Source organism: Pocillopora damicornis, chromosome 7 (genome assembly GCF_964200805.1).
Source record: "Pocillopora damicornis chromosome 7, jaPocDami1.2, whole genome shotgun sequence".
NCBI classification, from domain to species: Eukaryota; Metazoa; Cnidaria; class Anthozoa; order Scleractinia; family Pocilloporidae; genus Pocillopora; species Pocillopora damicornis.
The window spans coordinates 23,060,417-23,081,796 of record NC_142676.1 but is presented as its reverse complement, the minus strand read 5'-3'; the positions used below and the strand labels follow the sequence as shown (position 1 = coordinate 23,081,796).

The window sequence follows — 21,380 nt, the reverse complement described above, 5'->3', positions numbered from 1 at the left end:
AAATGTCTTGTTATCAATTTTATCACACGTAAAAATTGTTTTCAGCGACCAACGCGTCAAACCAGAGACATTCACTATCATTAACGACAATGTTGTGCTTTTTTTTAAAACTCCATAACAATGACAACATACTAAACACGCATTTGCGGGTAAAGAAAATTTTTCCAATCAATCGCGTCTGTACATGATCACACAGTGGACACTTTTAAAAGGCGAAGAGGTCTGTCGAACACTTAACAAAAGTAAAAGTTAGACGCTAAAACTTCGCGTGCAGGAAAGAGGACAAATTAGAAATATGGCCTGCGGCGCAAATTTCTAGAACCTGATAATTAATTATATCTCAGAGGAACACTTCACTCTATCTACGTCATTCACTGCTAATAATGGTAAAAAAAGGACTCTTTTTCACCTGTGATAGTTACAGGATTGAAGGGTACAAAAAAGATACAAAAATTTTAAATTACTTGATGAGGATATCAAGTTGATGCCCTTGAAATATTTTAAACCAAGAAGGTACAACTGAAGATATGTTAAAATCGATATGTTGTTTATTCACTCGAATGTTTATAGATACTAATTTTTATTAACATGACAACAGTATATCTAAACAAATACAAATATTTTCCATATTTCCACCTTCTCCAAAATCATTGCCTGATAAAGAGCATCTCGCTATTAACATCTGAAATTTTAAAAATTTTAATTATTTCTTCATCTGTTTGTATTCCAGAGTAAACGTCCCCAGGCATCAATACTGTTTATTTTATCTCCTGGCTTACATTTCGGTACAAATTCTTTTAGCATCTGTTTCAGTTAAAAACGGAAAAATTCCACGTATATTTTGGAAATGTTCTTAATTTATAACAGTGTTTTCTTTAAAAAAAAAGAAAAACCGTGTGCTGAGCGCATAATGTACAGTTAGTCTGAAACAGTTCAGCGAAGAAAAAAATTAATAAATAATTATGCTGTTTGTTTGTTTCCTTGTTAGTAAAGGACATGATTGCATAGCAACCAAGCAGAGTGCTTGTGTCTCGACTGTCTTTACAATCAGTAACATTGACGTAAACAGGTGTCAAAAAACAAGCAGCAATATTACTTAAAAAACAAAATTTTGGTGCAAGACCGGGTCAAAATGAGCATTATCTACCCCCTAAATCTATTTTAAAGATTTCTCGAGAGAGTTTTCTACCACTTTGGTTGGTGTGATAACGTTTTCTTGAACAGCAATTGCTTTACTCAGACCCTACCAAAAAAAGAAAGGAACAATAACAGCGTTTTAAAAATGATATATTTTTAAAAAATTGACTCCAACTTGTGGGTTATGCAACGTCACCAACCTTTCCTTCGGGCAAACTATTTAGGTCCCAGATCCTCGTAAATCCGTCGGCAGAGCAAGAGACAACCCTGTGCGGGACGGCCTGGGAACAAAGTTGTCAAAGTTATAGTAGTATAACGAAAGTAAAGTGAAAGAAGTTTGTGCTCATTAAACGGAGCACAAATGAAAGATCCTAATCCTACCTTAACACAGAACACCGGCCCTTTGTGTCCCTGTAATGATCGTAGACACGTACAGGTACTTAGGTCCCACTCCTTCAATAAATTATCCCTGTGATATGAAACAAAAAAAAAACGCGCTAAAAAACCGCAATACTTTCACTTGTAAACGTTCGGACGTCGGAGCGCAAACCATTTTCAATATAATTACCTAGAAGGACTTGTGGGTACAAGCTTTCCTAATACGCATATCTCGTAAAGGAAATGATTACTTATATTTATGGGTTGGCAAAGCGATAATCCTCGATGGTAAGCTGTAATTTAAGCAGCTGCTGAAAAGAAGCCTGCAAAATTTGTTTTTGAGTGTTGTTGGCTCAAACTCTTCAACAGAGTGAACTACTTTGAGATCTAAACTGAGACAATATAGATATCAAGACTGAAACGCCAAAATACAACGCCAAAATAATGATGACGAAAAATCTTGGCTCAAAGTCTCGGCGAGGGCGAGTTTGTTCTCACAAATTCACTAAGAAAGCGCGAAACGGCAATTCCTGAATAGTAGTCAAGGGTTTTCTAAATCAAAGCAGAAACGTGAGATAACATCTAATGCCAAGCTTGTAACAGTTGGCTTAGCATTAACTAGTGCTGCTGCAATATTTTACGTCAGTGCTATTTGAGAAGAGTTACAGGAGGTTCTCTCGCAAGAAAATGAAATAACCTAGGAAAAAGTCTTACCCTCCTGATGAGAAGAAATGTTGATGACCATTGTAATCCAGAGAGTGGACTGGGCCCTCGTGACCTTGGATAGCAGCTTCGCAGAATCCCGTTTCCAGGTTCCAGAACATAATCATGCCGTCCGCGGACCCACTGATTATTAGGTTACCGAGTACCTTTCAAAGAAAAAAAAAAAAGAAAACAGAAAGAGAAATAAGGAAAAAAAAGAAAATAAGAAAAAAAATTTAGTGGCGTTTTAACAAACCAATCGCGACGAAGTCACCTTTAGAAAACTGCTGTAAGAAGAAACGAGTATAACACATCTAAAAGCTACCAAGTTGAGAAATTTTACCGTGACGGCCAGTACAGCGTCTTTATGTCCCTCAAATGTATGAAGACACGCTCTTGTCTTTATATCCCACAATTTTAACGTCCTACAAAGACGAGATAGGTTTAAATAATTTTCATTTTCCGTGATATTCAAATAGTGGTGAGTCTTAGATGATGTACAAGAGCAAAGAAAACACAACGAGGATTTGGCCAAAAGAACTTCTCTTACGCTTTCCGGTTGATGCAAGCTTCTCCGCGCGGTTTCCGCTTGCCGTAAGTTTTCCCGCGGTCAACGCTTATTGCAGGTCTCCCGTGCATGTCGCTTGTTGCAAATTTTCCCGCGCTTACTGCTTGTTTCGGGTTCCCGCGCTTGCCTCAGGTTCCCGCGCTTGCCTCTTGACGAAAGTTTCTACCACGCTTACTGCTTGTTGCAGGTTTCCCCCGCTTGCCGCTTGTTGCAAGTTTCCCGCCCTTACCGCCTGTTGCAAATTTCCCTGTGCATGCATCTAAAAGTTTGCTGCATTTGCCGAACTACGCAAACTCTATTGCATCATTTGCCTGTCGCGCTTCTCGTTCCCTCGCCCCCCAAAATGAGCATTTACACCTTGGTTTGCAGAAATTAAACGGGATATTTAGTTTCCCTACCTATCAATAGAACCACTGACGAAGTAGTCTCCGTTCAGCTGGAGACACGTAACAGCACCTAGGAGTTAACAAATTAAGTGCTATAAGCACTATGTTAGCAATGTGTACAGACTCAGTCAGTGGCTGACCAAAACCGCCAGCCGCCATCTATAGCTGGCTAGTTACACCTCAGTTTACCTATGTGCAATTGAAAGATCGTGCAACTTTTGAAATACATCTACTATAGAACCAATTTGTAACGCGGCCATTTTCCATTTTCGAGTGAAATTGAATATACTGTTTGCCCGTAACTTAGATGTCTGAATCGATTCTACGCCTGGGACTTTTAAACTAAATAGTTCCTCTTCTAACGAAATAATAAGGCGTCTACGACAACCTAGACGCCTACTAATTCTTCTCTGCCTTCCACTTTTAAAGTCACTGACAGCCTCCCAGGCTGGTCGGACACATGAAGCGCAACTTCTGTGCCACTGGCGATAATGTAACAATATTAATCCTAGTACCTTCATGTCCTTCAATTACAGATTCACATTCCCACGTGTCTGCGTTCCAAATGCGGAGGGTACGGTCATGTGACCCACTCACTCTGAAAGGAGAAAAAAGCGATTTTCACTTGAGTGTCGAAAGTAATTCGTGTATGCCTTGATTTTACTCCAAGCTCATGCATGCAGAGGAAAGGCAAAAGTTTTCTTGTTCTACAACACTTACAGGATTTTTCCTTTAAACTGCAAACATGAAACGCATCCAGAATGCCCATAAAGAACTTTTAATCTGTGGAACTTAACAATGTGCCAAACCTAAAATCACAAAACTCAACTGTTAGTGTGAAAGACAAAAAAAATTAAAGCTTGGTTTCCGCATGATCGGAAAAATAACTTAAAACAAAAAGACAAAATTTCGGCGCCCGAACAGATCGATCGCTAAATTGGTTTTTCTGACAAACAGTTCCCTCTCGCTTCCCTGTGCTTGAGGCACTGACTTTGTCCAGTTTTTGTTTGTTTTTTTTTTTTTCTTCTTCCCATTTTTCCGCATTGACCTCTCATAGGCTCTTTGGTCTTTTTTCGCTCTGTTGGGATTGGCTAGTTTTACGACACCAATCGCAATTCACTCCATCACTAAATCGGAGTTGTCACAACTAACGGTACACATATATGAATAATAATCTCATAGCCTTGATTAAAAAGATGTCCTGGAGTCTCAACAGGTAACACAAAAATTGACAAATCAAGAAAACACAAACCATGATAGTCATATCCCACGAGCCACTGACGATTTTCTCATCGTCAAACTGAAGACACCGCACTCCACCCTGAAAACCAAAAAACAAAGTGGTACTTGAGGTATAAAAAAATACCAAAAGAAATGGTTTGACCATTCACCTTGCAGGATTACTTCACAGGTTTATTCTCCAAACAGTTTCAAAACTTAATTCACCAAATGAGAAATGAGAAAACACATGAATACGAGCAGGAGTTTTTTATTATGTACCTTGACATAAAAACCAAACTCTCTCAACTTATTTCAAAGGGATGATATGGCAGCAAAAAGAAGGATGTTGGTAACGAAATGGTTAAATTACAATTAAATCATGCGATCAGTTTTCAAAGTGTCCATTTACGGCAGGTCAAATCAATTGATTAGTTACAAAGTTCAACAGAGGAGTTCAACTCGAAACTACCGAGAAAGAAATCCAATTGAGTTACAGTGTGCAGGTGTCATCCTGGACCCTCCAGATTTCAAATCCAGCCCTGTACAACACTTTTCCATGCCACCAGGGAAGAAAGAAGGATTTGTTGCGCTTAAACAAAGTTGTCGCTTACGATCAATTCACGGTCAGAATCGTATCTTCCTGAGCGATGTGAGAACAATACCTTGTGGCCTTTTAGCTTGTGAATACTTCGCCCACTCCTCACATCCCACATACTAGAAATGGAGAGAAAATCACAACTAAGATCACTTTTCAGAAAAGAATACATAACAAGCAATCTGATTTGATTATCGTCCTTTAAAAACTTTCTCATGAAATACGTCTGAAACAAATGAATTTCGTCACACTTCAATTTTACTTAAAGAACCAGTTTAAGCCTACCGTATTGTGCGGTCAGCAGAGCCGGTAATAATCCTTCTTTTATCGAACTGTAAGCAGAATATGGCATCCATGTGTCCCTAAAAAATAGAAAACGAAGGACGCGGGACGGAATAAAATTTTTAGGTTCTAAACTGATGACTTGTAGCAGAGATTCTTGTGTATTTAAAAAGTGTTACAGTAGACGATCTTCATACCTGCAATCTCCGCACCCTTCGAGCAGAAAAAACACCTTGAACTGCAAGTGAGAGATAACGAAACTTTTGCTTGCCTCTTTCTCCATCACCTTCCTGTGAGACAAACGAAAACTATATTTAGCCTTCGAGCAGGCGTCATTGTCGGCGCTGCATGACGCACGTTTCTTCGCCCGCGGGAAGATTTAAATCCTTAAACCCTAAGAGTAATCAGCATCTAGTTTCTCCTTACAATTATACTACTGAATCATTCATTTCAAATACATATGAAAAAAGGAAATGATCACCAAATAAGGAAGCTTTCGATTGTTCAATAAATTCTCCTTATCAGCACCTTAGGAAATGTGTAAATAACAGTATGGAGAATATACATACTGATGTTGCCAACAAGTTTGATGCCTGCACAAGGGTAGGCCGTACATCCAATGCAACATCTAAATCTTCAGGTTTATCTCCGCCATCAGCCAGTGCCTTCAAACTGCGTGTCAGGAGCTTTAGGTTCCCACCTGTTAGATCATTTCCATCAAAGTCTGCTGCTGTGAACTCGTCACCATGCTCCTTTTGATCAGCGGTCGGGGCAGACTGAGCGGGTCCGACGTTCTCCATCACTTGAGCTATCACAATTTCAGCTGGCAAAGGAAAGGAATCGATACGAACTCCATGTGCAAAATAGCAGAAAACCAGTTCTTTAAGACAAAGAAACTTACACTACAGATAGTTTATTTTTTTAATGGCTAAAAATTCTGGTGCTATTTCCGTAGAGGAAAAAATAAAGTGTTTTCTCAAGCCTATTAGCCCCCCTCAGTCAGAGTTTATCCTGGTTTCCAAGAAGCATGAAGCGACAAGGAGTATTACAACTTCCCCCCCCCCCCCAGGATGGGATGCTTGTCCATCGCAAGGTTTCCCCCTGCATTTCATCAGGCTTCCCTGACAATTTGCTAGTACCTTTTTATACTCCTGGGGGGAGAGAGGCATGGTGAGACTAAAGTGTTTTGTCCAAGAACAAACACACTGACCCAGCCGAGTCTCAAACCCAGACCTCTGGACGCGAAGTCCAGTGCACTGGCCATTATGCCACCGCGTCTTGCTTATTTACAAACTGATCAGAAAAAAACACATCCCTTACCAACGCTACTGTACACAGCCTTTGGTTCATCTTTGATGATGGGCTTTGGTGGCAATTCTGATGGAAAAAGAGCAAATTCAATCATTGGAAAACTGACCTTGAATTAACACTAAGTGACTAACACCAAAAGTTACCAAAATGCATACAAATACATTTAATTGTCACTAGCTTCTTTAACAGTACAACTTTTTACTTGTCAGATAATTCTTGCTATCCATCATATATGTCCCTTTGCGTGGCCTTGGACTAAGCCTAACACCTGACCCCATAATTACCCCAAGCAAAGTTGGCAAATATATCCACTGTTAGTTCATTCTACACAGGTGAATAGAGCTTTTGGCACACACTGATTGACTAGTTCCAAAGTTATCAGTAAGTACCAGTTTTATTCCCCTCTGAGCAGCTGAAGGGACAAAAGCATGTTGCGAGGGTTAAATTTTGTGATCCAGGCAAAGTACAAAAAACGTTTATGAGAGATACTCAACATGATTTGAAATATGCTCAAGACAGAAATCTCTCTTCATTATAATCTGTTTAGTGAAGCTCACGGTTTTCCTTTCCTTTCCTTTTCCTATGATTTCTCTCCAAAAGGAGACCACATATCTCTGACTTTTTGAAACTGCATGTTGTCTCCTGTTCTTCTGTCATGGCCAGACATATTTGAAATAGACATACCAGTTACTGTTACTTTTGATTGCTTCTTCATTTCCTCGCATCTTGCAGCTTCTAATTTCTCTTTCAACTCTGTGGCAGTAATGTAACATTTCACTTTTTAAGATTAATGTTTTGTAACTTTTCACCCAGTCACATCAATTTAAATACAATCTGTTGGAATTAGGTCATTCTATGTTTGGCATTTTACATTTTGTTTGGATGGAGGGCACTCATTCTACCCAGAAGCAAACCACCTGCAAAGACATCAACTGTTATTGGCAAATTTAGCAAAAATTTCTGATTATCAAAATAACTAAACTATTGAGTGGCAAAATCTTTTTGTTGCTGACCCACTTTGGGGGGGGGGGGGGGAAGAGAGGGTGGTGGGTGACAAGACAAAAATTCAACCCTTCAACAACTTTCATAGCAACTTCAAATTTTGGAAATCTTGTTACTTCTCATAGGGTTACATAGTTTATTGTCTAGTTTATGACTCACCTTTCTCTTCTTCCTTCTCTAGTTTCACCATGGCCAAATCTTTGTAGTAATTTTTTACTTCTCTATAAGCTTGTTTCCAATCAACAGCCTGACCATGACCAAGGACTTCAATCTTTTCTGTTAAGTTTTCAATTCCTTCAGCGGCCCCTGGATACAAAGATAGTAATAATAAACTGCTTGACTCATCCAAAAAAAATTACAAAAAAGGAGAAAAAAAATCTAAAAATGTCAAGTTCATAACTTCAAACACAACAAAATTTACACTACCGTGTTGAAAATAATTCCATAATACTTACCCAGTGAAGCGATTTTAGCTTTCCAAAGTCTACTATCATTAGTTAAGAATCTCCATCGATAACAAACCTTCAGAAAAGCAATCACAAATTCATTCAGTTCATGCCTTTGATACACATGATAATAAAAGGTTTGTTTAGCAAGAAACATGCCCCACGAAAAAACCTTTTCTAACTCTTGGAAAGTGAAAGTATAAATAGCAGACTCATGGAGGCTCAGAATTTTTTTCCTTGTCCCACACACATGGCAAGATGAAAAACCTTTATCTCTATTTCTTTACTGAGCTCAAAAACTTACCATCTCTCGTATTCTATTTACAAACATGACGCTATCGACATATCTGAACCTAACAGTATGCAGGATGCCTGTCATATGAGCTTTGTAATAAAACTCACTCAGTGTAGAGTCTCTGTGGCTCAGTGGTAGAGCACTAGAGCATGGAATCAAAAGGGCTGAGGGTTGATTCCTCATGGGGACTTGGAATTCTTTCTCTGTCTTGCACTTGTGACAAGACAAAAAAACATCTTTCTCTGAAGGTATATAGTTTACATGGACTCCTGCCATATACTCTCTACCTTGAAGCTTATACACCCTAACACCAGAGTATATATATATTTCCTGAGGGGTTGACAAGGAGAATTTGTTTAACAATCAAGGATTTCAGTCTTTAGTTAATGATCATTTCCATAACTCTCCTGACCTTACTTGGTGATTTGAGAGTGATACTGCGAGAGGAAATTAAATACTACATGTCGTCACTATTAGGGGTTAAACAGTTTAACCCTTTAACTCCCAGTAGTGATTAACGTGAACCCTCTCCCTAAATATCCATGCATTATTCAGCAAACAGATATTGAGAATACTCAAACTTATCAGGTAGAAGCTGCAATCTTGATCTAGCACCAAACTCCCATTACTAATTTACAAGGAAATGCACAGCTGCTAGAGGGTATAATTAACAATCAGATCTCGGGAGCTAAAGAGTTGTAATCCAGCAAATGAAAATGTTGTGGTTAAAATTTTTCTTTCTGACTACAATTTTTTCAAATTAATTTGATTTTTTTTCTGGTTGTGATAATGAATGTAAGAATAGCACAAAACTAGAAACAATTTTAACCACAAATAAAAATGGGTATTGATTAGATAAAATTTCAGACTATGAAATAAAAATCAAAATTAATCAAATGAAATTAAAAATTAAAATTAATCAAATATAATTTCCAAAATACTGAATTTCCTACCTGAGAACTTTGGCACAAGCTTCTAACATTCAAAAAGGAAAAGACGTAAAGCAGAACATTGTCTGGGACACAGTTTAAATCTGTTGTATCTCTTAACCTGAAATCATAAAAATAGGGGTACAGTGTAATATATTAATATTTAATTTTTAACCACAATTGGTGGTAATGTTGCCATCTGATTGGCTGATTAGAGTACAGATAACACTGCTCACAACAACATGTCATGCAATGGTCACATACTGAAAGAATCATTGTATTTGATGTAGTTATTTTGGTGAGAAACAAATCGACAGTGGTTTAGCATGGTCTGTACTCTGATTGTCAACGATAAAATATTCATCACAGAGGTTAAAATTTGATGCAGACTCACTTGCCTGCATCCTCTGAGGTCTACAACATTTTAAGCGATGAAATGACAAATATCCTTGTCAATAACAGTACAGACCACACTAAACCATTGCCAATCTGTTAAATTTACCAGTAGTGGCAATACCTGTCTGAGTAATTATATTGTATTGCTCACAATTTCTAAAATTGGTAGTTGGGGGAAATTGTAAACCTATCAAACTTCCAATCACCAAAACATATTTCATAAATGTATGGAATTTGCATTTTCAAGAGCCTCTAGTGTTATACTCATGTTGTAGGATTAAATATTAAATTCTTAGAACAATTCTTGTGATTTAGCTAGGGATAAGATGAACCCTTGGGATCTACATGAACTTGCAAGATGATAAAAAAAAACAAACAAACAAACAAAAACAAGAAAAAAAAAAACAAAATGAACAAAATGTCATGATCCTTGCAAGATTTTTGTCTGAAATGGCTTTTAAATTTCTTTTTATGTGAAGAATAAAAACTTTTTTCACCCTTTACCTCTGGGTAAGACATTGTGCAAAAAAATTTAGAGATTCTTCATCACAGCACTTCACCACCTCTGATACTAGCTCTACTCTTTCATGTGTTGGCCACTCATCCAGCCACTGCCAGAGAACAAAACAAATCATCCATTGATTCATTTGAAGGATATAGCTTCCATAGCTACATATAATTATTAAGACTATGAATATAGGATTAGTAATAACTATATAGTATGAACAATTCATTAATGACAAAGAAAACTGTAACACAAACCTACCAAAGCACTTTCAAGAGAGGAAATCCGCTTAAAAATTTATCAAGCTTGGGATTTTAAAATTCAGGTTACTCCTTTTCTTCATTGTAAGGACAAGAAAGAAAGATGGAATATTTGAGCTATGTCATAAAGTAAAGACAGAAGATATAAAGAGGAAATAACTGACTACAATATGTGTTGGAACAAAACCTGAATGGGACTACTCTTGAGGAGGCATGTAGAAATGCAGTTTGCTGCAATACCCCCTTGTATCATTCATTGTTACAAAATCACAAAAAGTGAAGTGTAACATAGCACAGGGGCTGAGAGGGAGGGGGGAAGGTGTGGGATAGGAGGAGGGGGGAGGGTGAAAGTAGGGGTCTTTACCCTTTAACTCCCAAGATCTCATTAGTAATTCTCCTTACTGTTTGCTGTACAGTTCTTGTGATGTTAGTTTGGAGAATTTAGTGTTGGATCAATTTATAATCCCCTAATTGATATTTTTCTTTATTCTCATCATTTGTTTGCTTGATATTGTATTGATATTGTAAGGAGAAATTCTGTCTTGGTCACTCATGAGAGTTAAAAGGTTTAAAATAAAAATGGTACTAGAATTTCAATATTGATGTGTCAAATGTTTTGATATATATTGTAGGTATTGTGTGAAGCTTGACCCATCTATGTAATACCTGATGAATCTGACTGAGTTGAGATTTAAAATGATTTGAAAGTTTACTCCTCCTGGGCTTGATCAGATGACCTCCTTTATGGCCTTCCCACCACTTATTATGTTTAAATGTAACTGGCGCATGTCCATAGAGCTTATCTTTATCTCCAGTCCTTAGAACAGTTCTCATGTGGCCAAGCTGCTTATGATTGAAGTGTGGGAAAAAATTTGGTGTACTAACTCTCCTTACAAATGGCGGGGCATGTTCATGCCGGCAGTTTTCCTCAATGTCAGCAGCTGGTTTTATAGTATGAGATGAAGCTGTCATAGCTGTACCCCCATCTGGGGTGAGAGGGGAATCCACGCTCCCCTCAGGGATACTCACAATCCTTGTGTCTGTGGTAAAATTCATACCACTGAAACTATTTCGGTCATGAGATCCACCTGATTCACTGTGAAAACTGTCTGAATCCTTGTCTGTAGGTTTTTCTACCTCACCAACCGTGGTTGAAGAATTCACCCGATTTACTTCCTGCGATGGCTGAAGAGCATTTTTCAATTCTTCCGCGCTGAAGCTTGGAACAGTGGCTGTGTGAACCAGTCGCGCCTTAATACGAGTTGTTGGATAAATTCCTTTAAGCCTAGCAGTAAAATCCCTGTGAAATACTGGCTCAAGCATCGTCACAAAAGCCTGTAATTGACTTTTCGTGCACTTTTCAGAGACGCCGCATAATAAGATCCGTTGTTGCCACGACCTCCAGTCTGTAAACCACTCGCACACTTTTTTACATATTTGCTTGTGAGAGAACAAGCTACTCACTGATTGCAAGTCAACAGTGCTGAGTTCCAAGCTAGGGAGTACTAAAGGTCTTTGGAGATTTTTGAATGCTACTCGTTTAGTCTTCTTTCCTTGTTTGCAAGTGCTGGCTTTAACATTCGGTAGAAAGCTCAGCCCATCTCTGCCGTCCGCCATTTTGGCGACGACAGTCTCTGTTGCCCTTCTCTGTAGCGTTCCTTAGCAACCGGACAGGATTAAACCGCGCTCATACCCAGTGCTCGTCTCGTCTCCAGACCTCTGTTTTGTACACGTGTGAGTTGTGAGACAAGTGTTTAACCTTATCCATTATCTGTCCAATCAAATTGTGACCAAGATATTTCGTAAAAAGACTAATTTATTAATAGCAAGATGATTAACTGACAGGAGTTTCACTAGCTGCTGAACATTTTGAAAGATTATACACATTTTTAAATAAACGAATACATTTGAAAATACTACATGTATTTTAGATCTCATAGTTGGATAAAATCTCGCATTCTGATTCGTCAACGAAGCTATGCGATAGTTTCGCAAGTACATAAACATAACATCTATCGTCAAATGGTAACAAAGTTTTCTACAATGTCATTTTTTAGAGCCAAAAACCAAACAAAAGCGTTTTTCAAAGTGAGCCAGAGGTTCTTCCCTGTATTGAAATGAACTACAAATTCTTGGAGAGGCATAAAAAACTTCTTTCGCTTGCGACAACGAGAAAGCGAGGAAATCCTGTGAACACGGCCCAGAAAATGGCAAGCAAAAGTTTAACTGAACAAGACAAAGAAGTGACAACGGAAGGGGTGCTAAGGTCGATTGTCCTATATACAGAAGAAGAAATAACTACCTTTAATCGCGATGTTAGACTTTCAGTGCTTTCGCTTGGAAATTTAATTTCTTTCAGTTTTGCCACCAAAGAGGTAAAAGGTGTAAATTATTTTCCATCTGGAGCAAATGATTTGAAATTTGAAAAATGATGTTAAAAATAAATGGCTCGTAAATTCAGTGAAATTCTACTATTATTCTTAAGATAGTGTGAAGCCTATTTAAAAAGTTTGAAAACAAATGTAAAAACAAGCACGAGATACAAATAAAGTTGTGGAAGATTCAAGCGTGCACGACTGCTGACCTCGCTTCCTATTCGCTAATGCAATGACGGTTCTAACAGTTGACTTTGAAATGGCTTTCTGAGGCGCGCGTTTAGGATAAAAACAAACAATATTATTACTGTTTTCTTTTCTTCTTATTTTTATTCAATTATGCGATTCAAGGAAAGTTCATTGCCTGACTCGTGAATTCCGCGTTAAATTGCACATGAAAACCGATATCGCACGTATCGCTTCGCGATTCGTGCATGCGGTATCGGTTTTCGCGTGTAATTTAATGCGGAATTTCCTTGTCAGGTAATGAATTTTTACTTTGACATTGCCTCAGTTTAGGCACCAAGCCATCAAAAAAAATTTCTGATAAACCTAATTAGACAGTTTTCCAGAGTTCGATCTCCACACGACCATAAGTTTGCGTGTGTGTGGGTGTGTGAATGTTTCTGCGCGGTCAACCTGCCCTTTACCTCTAACTTACATACTGCTTTACACTTGTCGACAACATGGCGGACGACCAGGTTCGGGCGTAATGCGTGCTCTGTTCGGAAAATTACTGCACGCACACTTAAACCAAACACTCAAGAAAGTGCTTTGAGGTTATTTTATTAAGGAGACAATGTCATCGTTTGCTCTCAGTTTTGAGGAGAATTTGAGGGAATTTTATTACGTAATAAAGTGGTGCTAACAGTAGAGAAAAAGGGCGATCCAATTATCATCGGAGGACTGCGTGATTCAAAGCTGGTCTTTTTAAATCTAAGCGCTTAAAACTGACTAGACTTTCCGCTATAATGATTTTTTTTCGCGAGAGCTAAAGGATTAAAGAGTTGTTTTTTTTTAAAGAGAAAGTAGGTTTGCCAACAGGCCAAGCAACTATTTGTATTTGGGAAAATAATTTTAATTAGCTAGTAATGATTGCAAATTCGTTTTGTGCCATTTTGATAGCAGCAAATGACTAAATGTGGTCGTTCATTCGTCAAAGAATAAGTTTAAATTGCTGTTATGAGCTTGCCTCATTTCCAAGGCCTCGTTAAATCTTCTTAGGCACTCTAAGAGCCTCTTTTACAACTATGTTCCCGAGTTCTTCCCTCTACTAGCGAGCGCCGGGAAAGGAGATTTAGCCTGGGAACGAAGTTTCCTCCGTCACCTCGATGAATATACTCGTCTGCAACTCGAAGAAACGCTTTGCGTGTCGTGATAATCTCTCTCTATCTCTCTCTCTCTTTTTTTTTTCGCAAACTAACCATCAAACTATACGTTTTGGCTTTAGTTCAGAGGGCACCGGCCTTTTAAAAATTAATTAAGTAAGCGGCTAACCACGAGTTAATATAAATATTTGATCTCGCGCGATGGTCTTTCAAAGAGGCTGTTCTGTTGATATTTTACTACCCACAGTCAGAGTTTGGTAGGCTTCCTTTTAGACAAAAACCCCACTAGACATTCTCTGTAACATGCGCTAATTATAAAAAATAGAAATAATATTATTTTTATGCTTCTCTTTCTGGATTTGTGCCCCCAATCAAGTCTAGATTAGTGTTAAGCGCCTTTCGGGAACAAAGGGCTGCAATGACGGTCTATCTTTGAAGGATTTTTTTTAGTTGGTAAGACATTAAGGTGGTTCTCACCAGCGAGAGAACGTAATCTGAATGAAGAAGCAATTGGATACTGTAATTACAACTCAGTGCTACATCAGCCGCCAATATAATGAAGTGCTAACTGAAGCTAGCAATTAGTCCGTTACTTCGAGACGGGGTCGATTGATATACACAAACAAGACTGAGACATAGAGAGCGGTTAAAATGGTTCGGAAATATAGCTATGCCTAGACACTTAATTTCGAATAGGTATGTCCCTGTTAGATGGCATGAAGTATTGGTAGGTATTTTTACAGGCAAATGTCACGAAGAACAAAGGAAAGAGGTTGCACAAGAAAAATGGCAGAACACAATATTGTAACCCAAAATCGTCCTGTAACGTGTGGGTCCAAAAACTTAAAGAGGGAAAATTGAGTTTTTGGGGCTCACCCTTTTGGTAGGAAAGAGACAAAAACCCGGATATTATTTATCACACTCGATCATGACCCTCTTTGTTCAAACTACTTTAAGACACTTAAGATGATTAAAAAGCGGAAATTTTTGAGTAAACAACAAATTAGTGGCCAAGGTCAACGAAAAAACAAGATTTTTTTTTTCTAGAATCAAATGCCCTCTTCCTCGCAGACTGACTTTGACATGTCTTGGCATGAAGAAGAACCATCTGTTTTTACTCGTTCCCCATTTGACGAATACTTTACTGGACAGAGTCAAATAAGGACAGTTGTTATCACAAAACAGCATTGTATTGATCATGTTTGGTTCCACAACTTAGTCCAACGATAAGAGATACCTTCGTGAATTCATTAAGCTCACAAAGAAGCCACTGGAAACCTTTCAAATTGGCCTCCGGACTGTCAATAGCTCTATTGATTGTAACTGAATTACAGGTAATAAAATTGGGAATACATCGGAATAAGTTCCTCCGTTACCTCCCGCAAAATTGTCAGTCTTTGCATGGGGTAGCAAAATGAATATCATAGTCCTCATCAAATAGTAATACCTCAATGAACAACGCATGGCCAATATTCGATACATCATTCCACGAACTGACATTTGGTTGTGGGGTTTTTCTCTCAGAGGACTCGAGATATTAGCAGACAGTGTGAGTTCATAACAAATAAGAACTTCCTTGCCGTCCGTCATAACAACACATCGGCACTTCAACTAAAATTTTAATTAAGAGAGTTTAAATGAACAATGACAAATCCTTGTCTGGAATTGTCATTGCTTTCGGCGGGGGACACTTGGAAAGCGATATGTTAAGTAAATTTTGAACCTCTTGAAGCGTTTATTGTCCAAAAGTAATTAAAAAACAGTTAGTAACTGCGCTATGAAGCGCCCAAGGAGGTGCAAATAGCCTTCAGTTACAATCAGCCCGCAAACCGAAGCTGCTAACAATAAAGTTGACAAAGCAAATTGCCTGAAAATTAACTCCGGATAGTTAGACCTGTGTAAAGGACAATGAAAATGCCATTAATCAAACAATTTCAAGGAAACTTTTGAAGGAACGAAGAAAGCTGGAAAGCGTCTTCTATGAACTTTTTTCGATCAAAGAATTTTATCATCATAACTCGCAACTGCTGCTCCTGATTTCTTTATTTGTGTTGCAAGGCTCATTAACAGTCTTTTCAGGGTCAAATCATGGTTAGACTGCATTCAACAAATTACCAACGCTTACTCTTTGAACTGGTTTAACTATAATAAAACGAAGAATAGCTTCGGTGCATGAAACGTAATTTCTTTTCACAAGACCTCCAGAGGGAGCCGAAGCTCAACGCGGACCCATGGGTAGTTACATCAAAACAGATGATGGATAATTAACAGAGAAACCTTTAACAAAAGGGTACTACAACTCACGCCATTCTTTACTTAAATTTTATTATCATCTCAGATTGAAAGGAAAATATCAGACTATAAACCAGAGTTTTTGTACCGGCCTGGTTCAGTTATTTTGCTGATGGGTTACACAAGTTGCAGTTTTTATTGGAGGCTACCTGGCATTAAATAAGAGACTAAAAACTGATTAGGAGTAATCTAACAGTTTACACTTCTTTCAAAGGCTTGCATCTAGGAAACTATCTCCGTCTCTTAAATATATTATACATTATTTTAGTTTTAAACTGAGCTAATGTCATCAGTAAGTCTTTTATACATAACGACAGAAATCATTGTAAATACTAGGAAGAATGCGGCGTAATACGAAGGAAGGAACGATACCTATGACGTGGTAATAAAAATTCCTGTCTGATACTGCGGAGTATCCAGTCTATTAGGTTAAAAAAATTTTAAGTTTTGATCATATCTTCCCATGAAAATTAGCATACCTTCTGGGAAAATAAAAAAAATGTTTAATCTGTCTTTTATGAAAATCCGGCTTTATAAAAATGAAATGGTCAAAAACCATTTACTTATTGCTAATTTGATACAAAACTGAGTTCGATATCCATTGCAATCCCTTTTTTTTTCTTTTTTTTTTTTCATTGACTTCTATTTTACTTCGTCGACGTATCAATTATTGTCGACAGTCGTTATATACACATGTTTCTGTGTTTATAAATTATCCATCATGGCAATGCACGTGCAATTTTTAAAACTGAGATCTGTTCCACGTTGTGGTCACCTTGGTGAAGAAGCCAAGACCGATGGCAGTAGCACTGGACACGATCTTATTGTTGACCTTGACCATTCGCTAAGAAATTCGCCTCAGTTGTGTCTTACGACGGAAGCAATCTAACATCAGTTTAGCTTCAGGGATTCTGAGCATTTGTTACTTCCTCCTCCTCCCTTCTTTTACCGACATCCACATCCATCTACCACCATATCCTGGTAATTTTTAAGCACCACTTTGGTGTGCTCGTTCACGAAAAGCATACTGATGGGATTCAGCGTTGTGGGCACGCAGCAGGCACGTGGCACAGCGTCTGCATTTACACTGTTTACAAGGGTCTGTACAATGGCATGATTTGTGGTATTCAAGTGATCTGCGATTGGAAAGGGACAGTCTCCATTGCAATAAAATGCCGGGTATCCGGGAGGAGCAACGATCCAGTCATTCCACCCAACCTCTACAAAGTCAACATATAGAGGGAGCCTTTGACAGTAGGTGCTGTCTTTCGCCATACGGTTTCCTGTGCTCCGTCGACTTCTTCGTTTACGACGGCGATAGACGTGTTGTGTCCCATCGTGGCTGAACGTGACCAGAAGTGGTTTAGTGTCTTTTGTCGCTCTTTTGTCAGCGCTCATGTGAACTTTCGGAGATTCATCAGTGGTGACAAGACGCACCTCAAGGCCAAAATTCTCATCGGGATTAAGTGCCCAATGTTGAACTGCTGGTTTAATGTCAAAAATTTCTATTCCATGACCAGCCGTTCTTCTCGTGTCTATCAAACGAGTTATAGCCGGATGCCCAGCTGTTTGCGGTAACATCACTTGATGAATGTCCACAAGTTGTTGGACTACTGGAGCGGTTTCGTTGGAGTGATTCTTTCCGCCTGAAAACGTCAAACGAAGTTCTGCTGCTGTCAGGGTTTCTTGTCTGGGAAGAGAACGAATGTCAAAGAAGAGGTTCCATCGGTTTGTCGACAATCCTGACATTGGAACAGGCAGATGGTCACCTTTTGTACAAACAAAAATAAACAGAGTTAACACTTGTTTTCGCAGAGGGAACACAACCGGTGGGAAACACTCGTAACACTGCATTGGTCCTAGATATGTCACGTTTACAAAGGACAGGTTGCCAACCAAAATATTATATCTCTAGTACCAAATTATCACCCACTCACCTTCATGATCAAATGCCCGGATGGTATTGGCAAAGGTCCATTTCCCCTTGTTTCTAAAATTGGTAGAAATCCATTCTGGATCATTGATGTGATTGTGATACAAGTCGAGCATATACTGAGGTACTTTGTCTTTTTGTCCCTTTCTTAGTCTGGGGCGGGATTGTAAGCCCATCTTTTGCAACATGGCTTGTTCTGCTCCTTTGAATAATTCCGAACGTATGTTGTCCTCAGAATGACTCAAAGAGAGGGATCTTACTTCTGCGCATATCGTTGCTCCAAAGAGTAAACACCACAGCTGAGCGATCAACATCTTTCGTTCCCAGCACGATCTCCTTGAGAGAACAGGAAACAAATTACATGAGTCAATTGCCAAGGCGATTGAATTTTTACGTTATCTGAATTTCGTCATTACATAAGTGTTTCCCAATGATTAGAAGGATTAAGTGGCCTTGGATGCTCAAGAATTATGACTTCCCGTATCGATCGTAACTCATCTATATACAGCTTTACCACGAAGTCCATCCGATTACATCGAATAAAGTTACGCTTGAAACTTGTCGGGTAGATTTACCTGAATTAATAAAGTGATGCTCTTAACAACAGACGCTTCAATGCGCACTCGCCCAAGTTGTTCCACAGACAAATTCCCAGAGAACCTTAATCTCTGGATTCACAACAGTTTAAGATAAAAACCGAAGCACTTATATTGTATCACAGGAAGGCAAATTAAATAACTACCGTATCACGTTCCAATATTTGCTTTCTTTCCATAAAAAGCCCCACGGCGTATGTTGACCCCCGGAATGAGGATCATAGGGTCACTAGTGGAAGCTGCGGAGTGATTTAACAACACTCAACACCAAGCACTATCCCTTGCTTCAACTGTTGTAACCAAATTTATAAACAACACACGCGAAGACAATCGCACTGCCCAGGTGAGCTACAATGTAAAGAATTCATCAAAAACATTCATTGCCGACACGATCTGTCTTCGGAAGAGGAAACGAAAGCATCTTTGACGAAAAACACGCCTTGTATAACAACAGAGGTTCGACGGACGTGTTGCCGAACGTTTGATCTTATTATATTAAAGCCAGTTTTTAAAGGAGCTTAAGCTTAGTAAACGTGGGTCCCTTGAACGCTCTTCACAGCGGCTATCTGATTTTATAAACAGCAGCCGTTCTAAAACAAAAGGCAATAAGTATAGTTGCACACTAGGAGGTCTATTTATACTTTTCAAAACGGAAGTGACCCAATAATTACATAGGCTATTAAAACTGAATTAAATGGATTCTTAAGAGCCGCTAGGGCTATAAAAAGGTGTGAAGTGAGAACCTAATTATTGTCATTCTCACGATAACCAAAAATTTCCGTTTTCTAAACCCCTCTCAAGAGGATAATCAATTCGACCTCGCTGTTAACTGGCGTGAGGTTAGATACGTCGTGAACAAAACTGGCGACATAAACTTGAGTGGTAACGTACGCTCAGAGCGTATGACCAAGAATAGCTCTTCGTTGAGTTAAAATGTGAAATTCCACTCAGACTTATTTTCGTTTCGCTCTTATCACGTACGTAATCTTTTAGATCAAGATTAATTCTTTGAAGCAAGTATCATTTTTGTAAAATTAGAAGCTTTTGTACTAACTAATAAGTGCATAGTGACAAGATACTTGTTTTGGAAAGCTATTTACACGAAGCTTTGTTTGCAAGAAAAATCTGCTTTTACAGAGTTGTCACTTCTCCGTCGTTTTCTGACAGTTTCAATGGCAAAGAGAGGATCGTTGGACAGATGAAACAAACTACCAGTGACAGCTTTTAAGACAATATCCGTCCAGAGACAATCAGGGGCTCTAAGGCAATATATATCTTCTCTCTTAAAATCTTAAATCTGATGCTCACGGTACAATATTCTGCTGGTATAAATACAGCATCAGGCAAATATGGTGAAGCAATTACTGAGTTCGTTCACGATACACGGAACAAAATACGTTTACAAACTGGCATGAAAATATCCCCTAGAAGTCATCAAGCTTACCAATGGTAGTTGAGTTTGTCGTTTTCAGCCGCACTGAGCCAAATTACAAAAATTTGCAAGCACTAAAGAACCTTTGGAACAAAAATGAGGAGTATTTGAATGTTGTGCACACCCAGACACTCCTCAACTGGGTCTTTCAGAAGTGGAAACAGTTTCAATCTGGTACATTTAGAGGGCCCCACTGCATGGCGATAGGTTCAGGTGACAGTTATTAACCTGAAGACTTGACTGATCTCAAATGATTGTCGAAAACCGCATAGAAAGTGTGCCTAACAGTATTCCAGTACGACGTGTGGTCCCTGGTCAAAGTTTATACAATTTGAGTAAGGTCTTTGGCCGCACTTCTTTACACGTGTTTATCTATATAAGGTGTCTGCATCCGTGCTCAAGGTTTAAAAATCCAGACAGTCAGACTGGATAACACGTAGGAAAAATCTGAAATAAAAGTAATGCTAATGGAGGAAATATCTTCCTATGTCACGTTTTGTCGTAATCTACATACTTTGTTACGAAATTTCTGCGGCCTTCAGTCTGATGATAGAAGTAAAGAGTATTAGTAACAGCCAAATACTTAACATTTTCGGTGGGCTTCGAACAACAAAGCACCGAAGAAAACCGTGAAAGTGCTAAGCCGAACTATGCGATCGATAATGATGCACCATGCTGAAGAATATGATGCCGAAAACTACCCCCCTCAAAAGTAGAAAATTTTCCGGTATACTGGCGAATCGCCAGTCGCAGTAATGACAAAATTTGGAGAAAGGTTCTATAAAATTGCAACCTCACTTGTCTTTTTAAGAACAAAAAGATCTAATCAAAGGTATATTCTTCGCAGAAGTGTAAACTGGTCTTACCTCAGTCTTTGTAATGACATGACTGAACGATCCGAAAGATCAGTTATCGTGTCTAGGAGCCTTCAACTCCAAAAAACTATCGCTGGAATTCTTGAAATAAATGCTAATTTATAAATCTAAGAAAATCGAAAAGACCAAAATAACC

At 38.6% G+C, this 21,380-nt stretch overlaps 2 protein-coding genes across 12 annotated transcripts in view; both read right to left on the bottom strand.

Moving 5' to 3' along the window:
- Window positions 1–526: 526 nt before the first annotated feature.
- On the bottom strand, window positions 527–12,171 carry LOC113669308 (uncharacterized). Of its 2 annotated transcripts, none has more exons than XM_089212346.1 (20): window positions 11,080–12,171; window positions 10,153–10,259; window positions 9,277–9,373; window positions 8,038–8,104; window positions 7,742–7,888; window positions 7,265–7,333; window positions 6,590–6,646; window positions 5,839–6,092; window positions 5,467–5,559; window positions 5,273–5,349; window positions 5,055–5,106; window positions 4,424–4,492; window positions 3,892–3,980; window positions 3,687–3,769; window positions 3,184–3,241; window positions 2,561–2,642; window positions 2,230–2,384; window positions 1,519–1,606; window positions 1,338–1,418; window positions 527–1,243 (listed from the first exon to the last, which is right to left on the bottom strand). In XM_089212346.1, the coding sequence occupies exons 1-20, from the start codon at window positions 12,028–12,030 to the stop codon at window positions 1,157–1,159; spliced, it is 2,763 nt and encodes a 920-aa protein (XP_089068472.1). In that variant the 5' UTR covers window positions 12,031–12,171; the 3' UTR covers window positions 527–1,156. The 2 variants fall into 2 exon arrangements, with proteins under 2 accessions (XP_089068472.1, XP_089068471.1); XM_089212345.1 differs by having other exon boundaries at window positions 7,265–7,340; window positions 7,743–7,888; window positions 11,080–12,165.
- A 4,250-nt stretch (window positions 12,172–16,421) lies between these two features.
- The window catches only part of LOC113669300 (bone morphogenetic protein 2), a 32,508-nt gene continuing 27,549 nt past the window's right edge, over window positions 16,422–21,380 (bottom strand). For 8 of the 10 annotated variants that reach the window (XM_089212342.1, XM_089212343.1, XM_089212341.1 and 5 more), the window contains 2 exons: window positions 18,346–18,677; window positions 16,422–18,177 (listed from right to left, as the gene is read on the bottom strand). In XM_089212342.1, the coding sequence (XP_089068468.1) occupies window positions 17,354–18,177; window positions 18,346–18,655 (1,134 nt within the window). In that variant the 5' untranslated portion in view covers window positions 18,656–18,677 and the 3' untranslated portion in view covers window positions 16,422–17,353. Of the gene's footprint in view, window positions 18,178–18,345; window positions 18,678–18,916; window positions 19,545–21,380 lie in introns of those variants that run through there. The other 2 variants (XM_027185310.2, XM_027185307.2) reach the window with 2 other exon arrangements.